Here is an 18,309-nt window from a genome sequence, read left to right as displayed (position 1 = left end):
AGCGGAGGGGAGGCAAACAGCATCTACCTTATTGAGGTGGGGGTTCCTGGTGATGTCGTAGCCTCGCTTTTTGACAGCCAGGGCCTTGCCGCGGGTGTAGGCGCTTCCCCCCGCCTGGCTGCCGCTGCCCCGGGCGGCGTTGAGGAGAAGCAGCCTCCGGCCGGCCCCCGCCATCCGCAGCAGGCGGGCTCCGGCCTCGCCGCCGCACAGCGGCACCATGGCGACCTGCGGCACGGGGACAGCGGGCACCCGGCGGAGCCCGGGGCGGGCAGGGCGAGGCTACGGGGCGGGCTCCGCCGCCCGACCCAGCCCGGCCCGGCCCAGGTGCGCCTCACGGCTCCCCGCAGCCGCCCCCCCCCGGCGAAGCGAAAGGAAACCCAGGAAGGAGATGTCGCCTCGACCCCGCGGCGGTCGCCTCCTCCCCCGGCTACCTGGGAAGGCTCGGCCGCCGCCGGCGGGAGGAGGAACGGGGGGTGCCCGCCTGGGCCCCGCCTCTGCCGGGGAGAGCGGGGCTGCCCGCCCCTCGGCTGCATGGGGAGCGGGGGTGGCTCGGCCCCGCTTCGCTTTTCCTCTGGTTAGGGGCCTGGGGGAGCCCCCAGCCCCTCACGGCTCCGATCCCAAAGCTGGGAGCGCCTTCATGGCCCTGGGCTGCGGGGGAGTTCAGGCCGGGCCCGGCTCCCCACCAAAACCACCCCCACAACCAGTGGAAAAATGACCATGTGTTGCTAAGGATAAAGTACTTAATCTCCCAGCCGTTAATTTTTCTGAAATTACTCTCAGGTGCAGTAACTGGAGGTGCTCCCTGTCATGGAGCTGGGGGCATCTGCTGCAGGGAGATGGCTGGAGCCATGAAGACAGCGGCGTTGGGAAGGGTCACGGACTGCTTGCCCTTGCCGAACTGAACAGTGATGTTATTTCTCCCTCTGGATTTGTATTTTCTCCATTAGACTTAAGAAAGTGCATAATAAGAAAAAACCGAGACCCATAATGTGAAGAGTGCAAAGGCACTGCAACCTTGTTCCCTCTTAGCATTCATCTTGTTTCTGAAGCTGAGATACCCAGACCTGTTTGAGATACAAGAACCTCCTTTTGATTTGGGGTATGTTACAGGCACTTATGAAACCCCCAGACATCATTGTGCTGGCAGAGGCATCAAAAACATATATGAAAAAGTGAAACTTAGTTTCTAAAAGCATATCTTTTTATCTAGCTGAGTCACAAGTGAGGCAGAGTGACTTTCTGATTTTATCTATGATCACATACACCCATAGCAACAGGGTCTGCAGACTTAAAATCTTTTTGCAGTTATCCTTTCCCAGCATCCTGAGGATGTACCCAGGTGCTGCTAGATCCTTCCAGCAGACAGGGAGTTTGCTGCAGGGGCCCTGACAAGGTAGGTGCTGCGGTGCCTAGTTTTCGTGCTGTGGTCCCTGGGCAATGTGCAGGACTTTCTGCATGGTATGGATGGAGAGTAAAGCTTCTTGGAGGAGTTGCACTTAGTCACTAGAAAGCAATTCATGAGGACTTTTATGTCCTGCCTCTTCCTGAACTGTGAGCAGCTGTGGGTAGCTAGGCATTTCAACCTACTTGTTATCTATATAGTCTCTCTCTCTCTATACACTATACCGTAGTTATGTTGTGTATATATATGCATCCAGTATACATTATATATATTACATAAATATTATAAATGCGTGTAAAGAACACGGGAAGTTATTAAAAGCATAAAATATTAAGTATGAATATGATCTATTGAAAACAACATTTTTTTACAATAATGGTGTTTTATTGAGGAAAGCGTTAGCACACGTTTTCATTCCCTCAGAAGCGTTCCAGTTTTTCAGTGAAGCTAAAATCCAAACTAACTGATTTTGATTAAAAAAAAAATCGAGTGTAAGAAAGTAATTTACTCAGAACAGATTTGATAAGAATCTTTTACTGTGTGAATTTACTTTTGAGTTTTATTTACTGCATCTAGTGCATTGTAAAAAAAAAAAAAAGTTCCAAAGCTTCATCTGAAATAAATTAGAATCTTTAGATCAACACAAACAAAAACAACTTTTACTGTGTCTTTTGCAGAACTGATTGCTGAAATTTATTTATCTGTAGCACATAGTGAAGATATAACACCTCTCTGTTTGGGAATGGCTTCTTTATCTACAGAGCATATTGCCTGCAGTTTTCTGATCCTTAAAAATAAAAATCCCATTAAAGACAAGACATGAAAGCACAGACATCAGCACAGTACCACAGAAGGCAGACACTAATATTGAAAAATAAATTAATGGTCCATGCTTGCTTGATAAAAGACAGGGAAACTGTCGGAGAAGAAAACAAAACATTGAAAGGTCTTTCCCACGCCATGGGGACTGCTGGCCAGTCTGACAGCTTTGGTCTGTTGCAGGATGGTGTAGGGAATTGTCATTTCATGAATTTGGATCTCAGTAAAGGAAGGTAATTGTGACACCTCATCAGGTTGGGCTCCAATTTTCTGATCACCACAGGAATTTTAGTCTGCTTCTTGATGTTCCGTAACGTGCCTTCTCAGAACTAGTGAATCTCAGCTTCTTTTTGTATGAACATGGGCAGAACACCTTTTCTGCTAGAAGCGCCCATAAGCTAGCACACAGTGAGCTAAATGAATGAACTGATTATGACTGAAAGGATTTCACATTATTTTCCCAGAAATAAATCATCTTTTCCTGCCTAATACTGTTCCAAAATACATTAAGATAAAGAGGTTTCATAGCTTGTTTGGAAGATTGTCAGACAACATCTTCCCAAAGCAGCAATCTGAAATTAAGAAACCTCCCCAAGACGTTTATACATCGTCTGGCTGAGGGCTCATTTTATCCCTGGGATGGAGCTGCCACGTAAATCTGGACTTTGTACATATTTCTTCTTCCCATCAGTGCTGGATTAACAGTCATGACAAAACCAGAAAGCTGCGTGTGAACTGTCAGAAGAGAAGCCCGGTTTCTTTTCTCAATTCTGGATTGGTAGAATTATTGTCTCAACTTGAAGAGTGCCTGGAGATATCTCAGGGGCCTTGCACAGTACCTCCTCAGTAAAAGCTTATGGTCTATTGTGCAAGAGGGATAAATGTGGGCGGGAGAATGGAGACATCACTTGTCCTGGACTATACAATAGGTCAAATGGCAAAGGTGGGAATTCCCACACTCCCCTTCCACAACTGGCTATTAAAAAAGTATGAGATGGGATGTGCGGGAAGGGCTGTACCTTAGTATCTCCATTCTAAATGAGCTACAGAAATGGCTTCATGTAAGGTCTCCAACTGTTGATCACTGAGGATATAAGACAGGGTTTTTAGAAAGGTTATTTTTCAGCAAACTCACAGCATTTTGTGTGTGTTTAGCCATGTACACACACACACACTGCCACACAAGAAAAGCAGATGTATATATGCATGTATGTGCTTTTACCTGTTGCTGCTGTATGGACTCTTTCACATACATCTTTATTTTCTTCATTTTAAAATTCTGTCTTCTGTTCCTCTCAGAGCAGGGATGTATTGTGTATTTCTAAAAGTAAAAATAAGATTTTCTCTGCAGCCATTAATTGTCTCCCTGCTGCTGGACAAACACTGAGCATTGTCTTGCCAAGGGACTTCTCATTTTTACCTCCTATTGGTTGACAGTAGCCTTCAAACATTTTTTTGCATCTCAGTGAGAAACAATTACAAATGCTGGGTTTCCAAAATTTGCCTGGCACTGCAAAATAAAGAATCTGATTGCGATTCTTTATATTCACAGATGCAGAGTGCTTACTGTCAGATGCACATGAATGCACTTTGTATAACATGCAAGCTTTTCATGAATGCAAATTTGATCGAAGCAAAGGTTAAATTCTTGATTAAAAAACTAGAAAGAATGTTACAAAAAAAAGCTATAAAAGCAATGAAATGCACACTTATATTCCACATTGAACTCTTAGGATCTTATTTAAGCTATTTTTCAGCAGCAGGAAGGAAACAATGGTTTGTAGAATGGGATTCTATATACACTTGGGGATTTGCCGGTTGTTGCAGAATACACTTGAAGTTTCAAAGCATGTTATAAGAGCTAATTTATTCCTCCAGTAATTTACGAAACCTCTTTGTGCTGTGGCCTTGCATTTAGCAGTTTGGCATCTAAGAGAACACCAATGAAATAAACTTACTAGCAAATGAATCCCTGCCATATAAAGAGGGAAATTATAGTGTCTATTCTCCTGCAGCATTATCTTTCCTCTCAGGAAATGAGTTGAGCTGCAGTGATAAACTTCCATTGTAGTGTTTTTCAAATTACATACCTTGACAATTCTGGGCATTGTGCAGCTGTGTGTCTCCTGGTTTATTAAATTTTGCAGATATGCTACCCATTCGTGCCGACTGTTCATTTAAATTCATCACGACACAAGAAAGCTTGCTGCAATAGGGGCCATGAATTTTGATTGGGACCTTTCTGTACAACAAACAGAGACAAGAAGAACTGAAAGTGCAATGGAAGAATCTGGAGTCAGACGAACTACAGTTATGGTGAGTTCCCCATATATAAGGCAACATCATCTTCATCTGCTATAGCATTTGGCCTGTTCTTCTTTTTCACACTGCTAAATAGAATGTATATGTATGCATACAGAGAGAGAGTATCTGTAGTGTAATGCTTATATAGTAAAATACATGTGCTTTAGTCCGGTTAGAAGTTATGGGCTCAGTTTATATGGCTTACACAGGGTGTCAGACTGTGTCAGACCACGGGGTTTGAAGTCACCACAGGGATCATCACGCCAGCCTTTCCCAACTACAAGCAATTGTATACTTGATGCTTAATCCACAAGGATTCACAAGTCTGCTCCATGTGCAGCAGCCCTGGAACCCTCCTGCTCACCTCTAGCAAATACAAGATGTCAGGTTACTGACCAAAAGCCACAGATGATCCCATGACACCATAAAGTAGCAGGTCCCTGCAATGGGATAACAATCCTCTCTCGTCTTAAAAATCTCTGTTACTGCAGCTTGTCCCCTGCAGCAAATTTCAGTCTTTTTTTTTTCTTGGTATATAAACATGGTACACGCTCTTGTGCTAACTCGATATTGTTTTATGGACATTACAGATGGAGGGACACGCAGAGGGTTCTTGTTCACGGCCACTTACTCAGACAGTGATGGAGCTGGGAACTGGATCCATATGTCTTGGCTGTCAGTCTCGCATTCACTTGGTCATCTATCACTGGTCTCCCTTTGTCATAGTTTATTTCCCTAACATATGCTTCTCATGATGTTATTCTTCAGCACTGAGAGACTTCTCTAACATCAAGACAAAAACCATCTGTAGCTGTGTGATTAAAGCCTTAATCAGACCTTTGGACATCTTTCCTGGCTTTGGCTAGTTTTAAATGATAATGATGGTGGTTTACACTTATACCTCTTAAAATGAAAAATGAGCATGAAATGAAATAACACACTTCAGTCAATAAATTCTGTTCTGTCTAATATAAATGCTGGGTTGTTTTTTCCCCTTTTCCTGCCATCTTATTACTGATGTCCTAAGCATTACGTTAACTCTATAGTGTACATGCATGATCCTCAATATCTAAATACTTGAAGAGAAATGAGCAGTACAGCAAAGAAAACATGGTATTTGGCGTCTTGATTTCTATTAAACAGAATCAATTTATAGTAAAACATAAGCATATATATTTTGATTTATTTCAAAAGTAAACTGTTGTTTATAGGCATAGGCTTGGAGCTTTCTCCCCTATGAAGGTTTCTCAATTAGCTTCAATGGAAGAATAGAATTCAATTGCATAGAATACTATCCAGCTACAAATTGCAGTCATTTTTAATGCAAAAATAGTTCTCAATACAGTACAAGAGTACATTTTTACTTTTACCATGATGGTACTGCTTTTGAGAGTAGGTGTATAATCTTTTTCTTTAGAAGTCAGTCTTCCATCTGAAGAAGCCCAGCTGAGCTTCCATCTAGTAACGTGCCACAAGTCTGGTTTGAACCCTTATTTTTGCAAGAAAACTCTGTGCCATTGAAAGATTGCATTAACAATATGGATCAATTAAAAAGATGCTGAGTGAGACTTTGCAGCCTGCAGTAATGATGAGATGTCCTGATAACACCTTGTGATATAAAAGAAGTCAAGAAGGCGATCAAAGACTCAGGCACAAGAACAAAAGCTGTTATACAAGTTACTGAGGGGTAAAATTACTATGCCAGCTGATCCACCCATGCACATCCTCACTCGCTGCTGCTGTGAAGGCAGTTTGAGGCAGCTTAATTACAAGTGAAAATATGCTACAGCAATCCTAATTACCTTGAGCCTGACTGAGGCGAGCATACAGACCCTTGGGTTAACCCACTTCTGAGCACCTCACATCTGCCATGGCATGGGAACACGTCACGTACAGCTGATGTGCAGCAAGTTCATGATAAGAAGAGTTTTAACCTTCCCCTCTGGCTTTAAGCCCATAAAATATTTACCACGGTAACAGTATATGCAGAAGAATTTGGCAAAGGAGGGTTCAGCAATGAATGACTTGCTGCCACAAATGTAAGCATAATGCGTTCCTGAGCAGTCTTTTTTGATTGCGCAGGACTGCAGTTAGCACTTGACTTTATCAGTTGAATTATTTTAGGTCAAGTTCTGACATTTCTGCATCTTTTCGGGCAGCACAAGTCTATATGATGAAGGGACAAAACAGGGTGACAAGTTTTTCACAAAGGATGATAATTTATGCTTCATAAATGTATTCATTGCCTTCTTAGCCAAAGTAATTTTTACGGTTTTACTTATATGTTTGAAAAGGTGAGTTTTAAAGATTGCTATTTTTGAATACTGCAGAATGAGATTAAAAAAATCCAGGTTCTATATAAATGAACACTATGAAAATACCTGCAAAGCCAAGTAAACCTGTATTCCACAAAAGAGAAAACACCCTGAAGAAAGCTGCATGCCTCTGCACAGAGCATATCTTCACCCTTCTCTCCATGAGCGGGCAGTTGTCATCCGTTTTGAATCTCATTCCTAGAAGACAAGCTGTATGAATGTCAGGTGGAGCGCTTTCCAAGTGCTATATTTATGTATGACTCTATACTCACCCTGGTCCCAGAGAGCGTCTTCCTTAACAGACGAGCCTCCAATGTGAGCTGTAGTAAGAGTAAGGAGTGGAAAATTCATCTGTTTGAGATTTCTCAGGCTCTCAGTAACCGGTGTCTGTACGGCACAAGGCGCTTTTAGAAATTCACTCTAACTCAGCTGGCTGCAGTATAATTATATTAGCTCTGCAATTAACAATCAGTAGCTATAAAGGGAATTGCAACCACCACCTCCTAGTAAAATTATCTGTATCGGAAAGTATGCTTTCTTTAAGCTCTGTGGCAAGGGGAAAGTGACTGCACTGAATTTCCAGCAGATAACCAGGTCACAGAGGGCACCAACCTCTTCCTGCACTTCTGTGCATCCCGTTTCACGCTACAGACCTCGCTTAGAGCTGTACTGGCAGGGTTCAGGGCTGATAAAGAGAGCAAACAAACTGAGAGTGAGAAGTGGCTCGAAAGGTCAGCGGCAGCGCCGATAAGCACAGCTGGAGCTGGCCACCGGCACGCTGCTGCACCTGGAGCAGCTCTCTCAGTCTGCGCTGTCTTCCTGCCATTTGACAAAACTGTGCATAATGTCCTCAGACATGTTTTGCAGTGTCCTATGCAGTGATGAAAGTTAAAAGCATCAGCTTTTATAAATCATGGACCATGAAAGCATGCTATTTATATAGCTAACGCAGAAAATGTTGCTGGTTTTCTCATTAAACACCTTTTTTTGGCAACACAAAGGTTTGCAAAAATTTTATCTTTCCATCAAGTCTTCAGTCAGTTCTGTAACCTCCGAGATAATCCTCAAAAAAGCCTTTGGGTCTGATTTTAGCAGACTTTGAGTCTCTTATGCCTATTAAAATAAATGAGGACAAACATTTTTGAAGTCAGCAGGACTATATTTTTGACTGATATAAATCACTTTGCTCTTTTGAGATCAGTGTTCCTCTTGTTTATGCTAACAGAAGTTTAACAGACTTATATCACTGACTTGATTATTTCGTTCCAGACACAAAGCATTTTTCTGGAGTGCTTGCACTTAGAAATGCATATTTACTACAGAGACAAGAAAGGCCAAAAATCGGAAATTAACACTTAAAAAGGCCATTTAACAGGCGAGCAGGAGATCTTAGAGTGGTAAAAGCCAACTAATTTAGATAGTCTGCTGAGAAATAATATTCTGCTGAGAGGAAGGGGATAAGAGTTTACACAACATACTTTATGTCATACAGTCTGCATGCGTGATCCAGCCGTAGGACTCGAGTGAAGGAATTTTAATGGATGTGATCATTTTCTAATCAGACCTGTTGCCTATCATTAAAAAATCGTGGCCAGACAAGTTCCAGCTGAAGCTGGGCTTTGCGCTGAAGCTGCTGGGGACTGGGCGTGTGTTCGCTTCTGCTGACTCTGCTCTGGGAAATTAATTTTTGGCAAAGGGGGCGGACAGCTGGCTCTGGTAACATCTGAACATCTGCAGTACCCGCTGCCAGAGCTGGTGTGTCAGATCACAGAGAGGATTTTTTTTTTATTATTATTATTTTTTTCTAAAGTAGGGAGAGAAAACAGCAGTCGTAACACTGTACCAAACAGAGACGAGGGCATTTTTTGGAAAACAGACCTTTTTTAGGCCACAGTGGGGAATTTTGACGTTGCAAAGAGGGTGTACAAATGAGTAGGCAAAATAAGAACAGCCATCATTTCTAGCTGTAATGTGCAAAGGCTGCCAGCATGTTAGCACAGGCCAGAGCCATGCAGAAGTGTAGGAACTTTTTTTTTCCAACCCATGTTTTCCAACCCATGGAAAATGCCGCATGGGAGAGATAATGCTTTATCAGTTGCCATCTACTGCTTGGGAAAAGCATAGTTCATTGTAATGGTGCCTTGTGCGAAATGGCTGATTGATGCTATAACGAACCTTTAAAAATGAACTAATTTGTGTTGGTTATAGAATAGGAGGGAAGGATGCAGCGAGCCAAAACTCTGTCCTGAGGGAGCTCAGACTACCACCGTTATCACCTCGTGGCACATGTAATGCTGATGAACAAGCTCATGCTCCAGGGCTGAGCGGAGGCAATTCATCACAGCACCGAGAGATCTGCAAGCAGCAAGGACTGCAGCGAGGAGACACTCCCTTGGAATCTCACAAAGCAACCAGATATCAAAGTCATTTAATGTCCAAAGCTCATATCTAAATAGATGTGTAACTATGTCTGTATCCCAGCGTCACTACAGACAACAGTATAGGGAGTAGCAGGAAAAAAAATAGGCACACCAAGTTCAAAGTGCATGCACAAATTACAGATCATCTCTAAAATCTGAAGACCTGCTAAAACCAAAATATTTCCATGGGATATATCATGAATCTAGAAACAGTGTGTGGGTGGGGTGTTTGTTCATATTGTGCAGTAGTGGATATTTCACTGAAACTGAGCTGTGAGTGCGAGCACAGCCACGAACAGCTATTAGATACCCTCCTCTCCTTTGGCACCTGATTAGCAGAGTTCATAAGGGTTCAGAGCAGTGAGTATCCAAGTGTTATGGGAACAAACCTGGAACAAACAAGAGGAAAGTGATATCATCTCTTTATCCCAAGACAGACTATCACCGGTTCAAGTGTCAAATTGCCAATGCAATGTAATAACATTTTGTGTAATGGAAGACAATGAATGAATGATCTTTTGAAACCCAAAAGAAAAATGCTTCTCAGACCATTAGCTGCTGCCAAGAAGTGGTGGCTTAGCAAGAAGCTAGCAAGGTAGCTTAGCAAGAAGCTAGTCCAAGCCAGGTAGCCACCTCTTGAGCCAACAGAGAAAGATGTCTCTGGAGGGCACTTTCTCCCCTGCTGTGGTTCACCTGACAGAGGTGCCTGACTGATCCTAAAGCATATCTCAGAGCTGGTGTCTCGTATTCAGACAAGCAAAACTGATCAGGATTAATCCTGCCCGTAGAGACTTCTTGTGACAAGCCCGGTGTGAGTGCCTTGCTCATTACTGTTCAGAAACAGAGTTACAACAGAGATTAGTTACCGCTTGTGGAAGGTGTCTGCCTCCTTCAGTACGTGTTTAAATCGGTACTCATTGTGAGAAGCTAAGCTTCTCATGCAGCCAGAGAAGGGCTTCTGCTGACAGCTAACTCCTCTTGAGATGTTACATCTCAAGCAGCGAAATCTTCTCAAGAATTAAATCGGGGAAAGAGCGAGGTGCACACGCGCGTGCTGCAAGGAGAGTGGAAAAGAAGACAAAATACATAAGCGAAATGCCTTCGGAGCACTGAACATGCTGTAACCTCCAGTAGAAGAGGCTGCAGACCAGCAGCTGTAACTGGAGCACACGGGTACCCTCCAGCCGCCCGCCTCGCCCACACGCAGCCAGCCACACACACACACATTGCCTTCCCCTTCCCACTCAGATTTTCTAAAACCTGGACGCTCAGCGGCATTTCGGGGCCCTGCGTGAGTCACCGCCGAGCCTGAGCTTCTGACTCACTGCTGAGCAATAGCCGAGGAATTAGGAGCTGCGGGGCTTCGGTGTCGGTGGTATGAGCTGTATGTGCTGTGTTAAATACAGCCGGTTTTCCTGGGAACCCTCCGAGCCACCCCTCTTTTCCTATTTATTTATTTATTTATTCATATTTATTTATTTGCTTTTCAGCAGGGTTCATAGACAGGGTGTTGCTGCTTTCTGCGTTATTTTGTTACCCTTGGGTGAAAAAGCAGACAAACAGCGCAGGAAAATGGATTTTGTTCATTGTGGGAAAGTGAGCGTGTACAGGAGAAAAAAATGTGTTCCACATTCCCTCCACATGATGAATTTAAGATTCATGTGGAGATAAACCAAAAATACCCATGAAAGGGCTTTGTTTTTTTTTGCGTTTCATTTCCACAGGAGATTCCCAGAGTTGTTTGTTTGAAATAAACAACATAAAAGGAGACCCTCTGCCCACTCTCTGATGTGGAGTAATTAATGGCTGGATCAGCATTTCCACTCTTAATTCAGCTTTTCATATGGTTTGTTTTAAAAATTTGCTCCAGACATGAACTTAACATGTAGTAATACTTTGCATTTAGGGAATTCTTTCATCTGAGCAACTAAAAGTGCTTTGAAAGTATTAATCAATTAAGATTCCCAACATCACTGGAGATGCAGGCATTCTTTCAAAGAGAAACTGAGGCATTCAGGGTCAAACACCATGGTGACATTTTGCCTAGCAATATGACAGAGGGAACAGCAGAAACGCAGATTTTGTTCATTAGTTCTGTTAATCATTTGAATCCATCACTGTTTCCATGTCCTAATTAAAGATGGCTTTCTTATTTTTCACACTGTGAACAAATCTGAAGCAATTACATAACTAAAGATTCATGTAGCTAGATACAGCTTAACGATATGAGATAATCATTAACAGATAATAATAAAACAGATCTCGTGGTTTGTAGAATCATCCTGAAGGATTGTAACAGACCTCATTAACAAAACAGTGGGAGTCAGCCACTGCTGATTTGCAGCCATCTTATGGGTGTCGAGCATCAAATATTAACGGCACAGTACAGCTGCACTGCAGCAGAGTTTAAAGCAGCTAATGCGGATGGGAAGAGGGACTGTAAAGTGTCCTTACCTGTGGCAGAACTGGCCCTCAGTCTTGGGACTATTGAGGGTCTGGATGAGGTTTAGTCAGGGTAATTTGGGCAACTAAATTACACCGCGGATTTCCAAAACCTAGTGTAATTCTTCCCCATTCTAGGCTGGGTTTCCTGTAGCGGGAGCTACGTGCTGGTGGAGGTCTCTGGTGGAAAAACCTGACTAAGTTTAGGCACCCAGTTTGGGTGGAAAGGATCTTCCTCTGGAGCTTCCCAAAGACACTTACCTCTTTCTGTTGACCATGCAGAGAATGTGGATTCTGACCTTTTAAAGACTGCTTCAGAGGTGGATAAAATTCAGAGTACAGCTAGATGTTTCCTTTAGACAGAGTGGGTGCATGTCTCCTTCTGATGCTCTACAAAAACTGCAGTGGAGTGAGTCTTCAATGCTCAGGTGCCACCCTCAATCCCCAGCATCATTTCAGTACTTGCTACAACATTTAGGGCTTACTTGAGGCTGTTTTTTTACTCCATTTGCTGGACCTGGCCTCTTCCATGAGAACATGTAAGGTCACGACACAATATGACAATATGACACAATATTCACGACACAGGAGAAAGTCTTATCTTTACGGGACAAAGAAATGAGTGTAAAAGTCTCAATATTTTTATTTCTTGCTCATTCTGCTTGTGCTCAGGCAGAACAGCTGCTAAAATGCTCTGCGCCATGGCAGGGAAGATTACTCAACCCAACTTTGCATGACGGGACACTGGGACTAAGCCTGTGGGTGCTCTGTGTATTATGGAAATGATCTAAAAAGGATCAAATCAGAAATGATCACTCTCCCCTTCTAACCTTGCTATCTGATTTATGGAAAATTGTAGAAGGTGGATGTAACAAGCAATCAGAAGGAACTGAAGAAGGAAAATCGAAGTTATAGGAAACCACCAGATTACATAGCCCTAACAAATGCACAATCAAGAGGTTTCAAGTCACATAATTACAAAAGAATAAATGACATGAAGTAAGTGCAAAATCAATGAAAGGGAGATGAGGTGCCTCTCCCGTCCAGCTGCAGTTGACATTTCTCTGTACGCATCATGGAACAACCTGGCACAAAAAGCTAGCAGCAGGCGTGGGAAGAGCTAACAGACACAGCGTAGGAGCTGAAGCTGGGCTGGTAAGGTCCTAGTCATCTCCTGAGTCCCAGAATTCATAAAATCAGAACAATCTGGATAGCAGTGCTCTGATATTCTTGTCTGAATATCAAGATTTGTGACTTTCAGTTGGCCACTGATACCTGGGCAGACAAATGGTCTGGAGAGACGCAGGCGTTGTCAGCGCCACAGCAGAGGTGCGAGCAGTGCCAGGTGCGCTCTCTGTGCTTTACCTCAAGGAGCTGATCTGGGCTGAAGGCCTGCTGAGCTGACTGGTCCTGGTGAGGAGCGCCAGGCTGTGGCAGGTAAAAATTTCATGCTGTCAGAAACCATTCTGGGAGAAGGCAATCCAGCACCTTAGGTGAGAAGTATGAGCCCTAGAAAGTAGGCTCTGTTTGTGGTACCGCAGATTGACGGGTGGGGGGTAAGACCTCATTAGTCTTGTTGGTTTCTCTTTCTGCACATTTACTCCATCAATTAATAGAAACGTGAGGGTTAAGTCTTCATTAGTTCTGTTCATCTCCATTTCTCTTTCTGCTTTCTCCAGCAATTTCAACAATCGATCACATTTCAGTAAGCCAAGGACCATCCCATACACAACCACATCTGCTCCTCTCATGGTCTGATCTCCAACGCAGGGATTAACCACCAGTGTTTTCCAGTTACGACATAACTGGGACCAAAGAGTATTGGTATTTCATTCAGCTTCCCTCCAACCAAATTAATTCAAACTTCTTACTGCATTCTGTTGAAATCCCCCAAAAGACTACAATGCCGAACTTTGCATACAGGACAGCAGGCCTTTATCAGGAGGACATGTACTTCAACTGTTACTCTGGAGAAGCAAGGGGAAGGAATATACTCAATTGCTGATGATTACAGAGCGCATGACGTGCTGGAAATGTTGCAGAGTCATGCATTACTCAATGGCTTCGAGGGCAGTGACAGCCCAGCTGTACAGTATACATTGATCACCAAGGCAGCTGCCAAAAAATAGCAGTGAAATAATAAATGTATATTGGCCTTGGCCCTTTTTCACAGTATCTCTTTCCAGAGTTTGTAATTGAACAACTTGATGCATGAAATGATCCTTTTTGTGTTATCAGCGTATTCCTACCAAGGAGCTCCCCGTAACCCAGTCTTTAACCTGGAAATTCTTGCTGCAGTCTCCTCCGATTCCCATTTTTCTGCATGGGATCTCCACCATAACTACACAGTGGCTTTGTTAGGATTACATGGGAAGTATGGGTCAAAACAGAGGAGTTTCCTCTGTGCAGCCTAGTACCCTAAATATGTTCAGATTTTTTACGGGGTCTTGGGTGTAATCGTCTTTTCTGTTGCAACACCGAGTGCAATAGGGCTTCTGACTGCAAGTGCGGTACATACAGACAGAAATAATCCTCACGGCACTGTGCAAGAAGCAGGAGATGCTGCAAACAGTAAGAGGAGGTGGCTCTAAGCCAACGTATGGCACAGACAGCAAGAGCAGCACTGTAGCATGAGGTACCTCCCGAGCTGCGTACGGGGTGTAGACTTTGGTTTACGTCAGAGCATGCAAGGTTGCATCTTTTTTTCATTGGTTTCTGTTCTGTCTGGATTCACCCAGGGCCACTGCTGGTGGTATAAACACCCTTTTAATAGGTTGCTTGGGGCATGGCCCACTGTGATCAAGGGCAGCACATTCAGTCCCTGTCATTAAATAGCGCTCCCTTTAATCCCTGGAGGTGGATGACGTTCTGCAATTTACAATGTGGCAAATGCATCTGGCAGTGTTGAGATATGGGTTATGAGAAAGGCACATATGCAAACACAGAAAACTGTTCCAAGCGAGGTCAGAACAATTCACAATACGTACTTTGGCTCGGCTTGCTGATCATCCTCAAAACCTATGTACAGAAAATTGCAGGCGAGACTAATAAAAACATAATGAGTCCTGACCAGCGAGAATAGTTTATTATGATTCGCTTTAATAGTCTTCTCACTGCTCTTCCCTCATGCCAGCAAATATCTGCCGTTGCCTGCAGATGAACCTTTTTCAGACTGCCATGAATCACGCCGCAGGAGAGGCACCACATGGGAGGTGTGTTTGGGTAGGCACTCTGTGGGCTGGAAGGACCAAAGCCAGATTTGGCATTTTACCTCCACACCCAGGGCAGTTGCCTCAATGTCATTTCTCTGTATAAAAAGCTGCTTTCAAAACACAGCCTAGTTTATAATGGACTATTCCTTTTTAAGGCCAATGCCAGAAAATTAGATGCCTTTGGACTGTTTTACCTATTATTGGAAGTTACTTAGTTTGTCTGCTGAAAGTCCCGCTTGAACACTTAGGATTTATACTGGGGAGCACAGTAACAGGATACGGTCTCCCCAGCAGCCAGATGGGAGCTCTGCTGGTTGTGAACCCGTAACACTCCAGCTCTCTCGGGGCAGCAGCCCCAAGCATGCTTCATCCCCTGGTGCTGGGGAAGGAGCTCGCTGCAGTTGGGTTGTGCTTCCCACGGAGGATGAGCGGGCACCGCCGCTGTTCCCAGGACTGATACTCTGTGAAACAGCATCCCAAACAAGCCCCAGGAACTTGTTCATGGGCTGAAGCCCCGGACGTTTACAGCAGCATCAGAGGATAACAGGGGCCCTTTGGCACCGGAGGAAGAATGCTTTCAACAGGCAAAAGATTTGGGATGTTAGCAGTGGGTGGGAGCGACAGCCTTACCAGTGAGTGGGTTTTCAGAAGAGCTTTGAAGGAAGGAGAGGGAGGATTCTTGGAGTGCAGAACGCCTGAAGTGCTAGTATTTTTTCCCCTCCAAATAACAAAGCTGTGACCACAGGATCTGCCCAGCCCGAGTCCCTGAGACACTGGAGGGAGATGATGAATGATTAGAAACAGCTGAAATATTGCTTTAAATCCCCATTAATTAATCCTGTAGCAATTCCGCTGTCTTCCTTGCTTCCGTTAGCAGGAAATTTTCCTTCCACTGTCTGAATGCTGGAGACATTTCTTTTTTCTTGTTATTACACGTCAAAAACTTGTTTTGAAATGGATTTCTCAGCTTGCCCTGAATGACGCGGCACCTACCGAATAACCTGCAAACGCAAAGAGCAGCCACGAAGCGTTAAACAAATCACTCCACCTATAGGAAACAGCTTGTAGTGCATAAGCATCCCCTTGGGCACGGCCGCGTCTGGTTCCCGGTGCCAGGCATGGCACCTGGCTGGGCACCGTGCTCGGGTGCTGAGGCTGAGCTGGGAGCCCAGCAGGGTGGCGGCACGGGGGCTGTCCCCACGGCCAGCTTTAGCAAGTCTTCCACAGGTGAAGCTAAGAAGCAGCCTTCGAAGAGGTGCTAGCAAGATTTTTCCTAATCCTAATGTTTGGGCTAGTCTGCAGCAGTGAAGGTGTGGGTACTTACGTGCTGCGCAGGTAGGGCACTGCCTAGGACACCCAGCAGGACACGTGCTGAAAACCCCCAACAATTCAATCAGGAGGCAGGAACGCACATGAAATAAGTGTTAATCGTGCTCTCGGTCTGCACACAACTGACTCATTCCTTCCATTTTGACAGGCTACATCTGGAAAAACAGTGCTGGATGGTGGCTGCACGTTGCCCACAGCCCTGGCAGAGGCACAGCAAGGTAGATCACGCTTCTTTTTGTTGACGTAAAAAGGCCGACAGTGGGAAACAACCACGGCGCAAGAAGGCGTTTTTGGTTGCTGCACGGGGCTGTTTGAGAAGCAGCTATGTCCTGGCCTGTCCTCCCCACCCTTTCGTCTGGTTTACATAGGCAGTGGGGCAGATCCTCATCTCACCTACCTGGAGGCAGAAGTGTGGCGTGGGTGAAGGTCACCTGGCTTTGCATCTGGGCTAGCTTTGCTCCTGAGCGTCTTAGATAAATGTCTGTCATCTGGGAGAGCCAGAGGATTTCTTTGACACAAAATTCACAAGGGAGTAATTCCTTAAATCACAGCCACATCCTCTTAATGGAGCACTGAGCAGAGGGGGGAGGAGTTCGGGGAGGGTTTAGAAGTGCTCTGGATCAGGCTCGACACCTGAAGGATGTGCCAGCAGGAGGAGGTCCCAATTATCTTGAAAGAGCTCACGTGAACCTCAGCTGCCAAAAAGTCTTGTGCTGAACTGTTTTGAGGATAACCTGCCTCAAATGCATGAGCCTAAGACTGGCACTTAGGCTTCTAAAAATATGCAAGTGGCTGCAAGGCCCTCCAGAAGCTTATGGGTATAGAGTGAGAGGGGCAACACACAGGAGAAGGCAGGATGCCATGCCTTCCCCAGTTCCCCCATGGTTGTGTAGGAAGCTAGGGTGGAGTTGGACTGTGCTCATCAGTTTCTGGAGCCCTGGTACCTCTCTAACCCCCACTCAGCCTTTCTTGCTGATGGCAGGTGTTATGCTTTTCTTATTTACTGCGCAAAGCCTGAATTGCACACATCTATACGTGCCTTGGTACACTACAGTGTTATTTCTTCAAGTAATGAAACAGAGAAGAGCACAGGCACCTCTCATCCAAATCCACAGGGTTATGAACGCTTACAAGCAAACAAAGCTAACCTCAAAACCTGACCACATTCAGTCCCAGCTCCCCCTGGAGCGTGCTGCAGTGTGTTTGCTCTTACCCATAGGAAAGGGGTGGGAGAACAAATACCAAGTGCCAGACGTTGTATACATTGTGTAATGTATTACTGGAAAATAGCGTAGGGATGAATTAACAGATTAGTAGTGAATAATACAAAATAAATAATAAAGTAATATATGAATACAAAGCAGAACAAAGAACTCTCAGGCAAGAAGGACTGCTAGGCTGGGAAATTGTTATCCAAAAGGACCAGAGGAAACTCCATCCCCTGTCAGAGTTTCAACCAGACTGGACAGACCACTACCACACACCCATTGGGAATATTCCTCGGAGACCGATGAATCATATTATCTGGATCACTTTCCTGTTTTTGGATAATTATCAGATGATAGAAGTCTTCTATAGTGCATTCAATTCACATACAAATGCACTATTTTTTTAATTTATTTTATTTAGTAAGATAACTTGTCAGAAGGAGACTTCCTTATTTATTTCCTTGAAGATTTTGCTCATGCTACATAAGAAAGAATTAAGAATGGATCTTTTTTTTATCTTACTGAAGGAAAAAAAAATCATTCTAGTAATAATTGCTCCGCTGCTTTCAAACACTGGAACTCATTGTAAAATACGCCTGCAGTGAATCTCTTGGTGAATAACTATACATGTTTGTCCGGGCCATCAAACCCATCTCTGAGCCCCACGCTCTAGCAGATATCAGCGCTTTTTCTTTAGCTCAAGTGCTGTGGCTGCCCTCTCTCTCAGGAGCAGGGCTCCGAGCTACATCTTTCTTCATGGCTTGCAGGGTTACTTACAGCTCGAGGACAGCATCTGCTCTAAGAGGTGAACTGCGGAGACTTCAGGGTAAAGGAACCGGCAGGTGCTGAGACTGCATT

The 18,309-nt window shown here is 44.3% G+C and overlaps 1 protein-coding gene and 3 long non-coding RNA genes across 6 annotated transcripts in view; 2 read left to right on the top strand and 2 right to left on the bottom strand.

Annotated features, from left to right (window-relative positions):
• Positions 1-680, bottom strand: part of ME3 (malic enzyme 3) — a 124,623-nt gene extending 123,943 nt beyond the window's left edge. Inside the window, exon 1 of one of the 2 annotated variants that reach the window (XM_080575202.1) lies at positions 432-680. In XM_080575202.1, coding sequence (XP_080431328.1) covers positions 432-533 — 102 coding nt within the window. In that variant the 5' untranslated portion in view covers positions 534-680. Of the gene's footprint in view, positions 1-27 lie in introns of both variants that reach the window. The other variant, XM_080575201.1, reaches the window with a different exon arrangement.
• The window catches only part of LOC308183180, a 441,868-nt gene that overhangs the window by 286,533 nt on the left and 137,026 nt on the right, over positions 1-18,309 (top strand). The window lies entirely within an intron of this gene.
• Positions 1,102-5,494, top strand: LOC308186203. Its single transcript, XR_013943967.1, has 3 exons — positions 1,102-1,393; positions 4,369-4,537; positions 5,116-5,494. It is a non-coding gene; the product is annotated as an uncharacterized lncRNA (long non-coding RNA).
• Positions 5,639-17,396, bottom strand: LOC308186208. 2 transcript variants are annotated; one of them, XR_013943969.1, is made up of 3 exons: positions 10,127-17,396; positions 7,113-9,649; positions 5,639-7,038 (listed from the first exon to the last, which is right to left on the bottom strand). It is a non-coding gene; the product is annotated as an uncharacterized lncRNA (long non-coding RNA). The 2 variants fall into 2 exon arrangements; XR_013943970.1 differs by having other exon boundaries at positions 5,639-9,649; positions 10,127-15,687; positions 16,239-17,396.

Source organism: Anser brachyrhynchus (genome assembly GCF_964034855.1).
Source record: "Anser brachyrhynchus genome assembly, chromosome: 1".
NCBI lineage: Eukaryota > Metazoa > Chordata > Aves > Anseriformes > Anatidae > Anser > Anser brachyrhynchus.
Note: the sequence above shows the minus strand (reverse complement) of the source record. Positions and strands in the feature narration are given on the sequence as shown.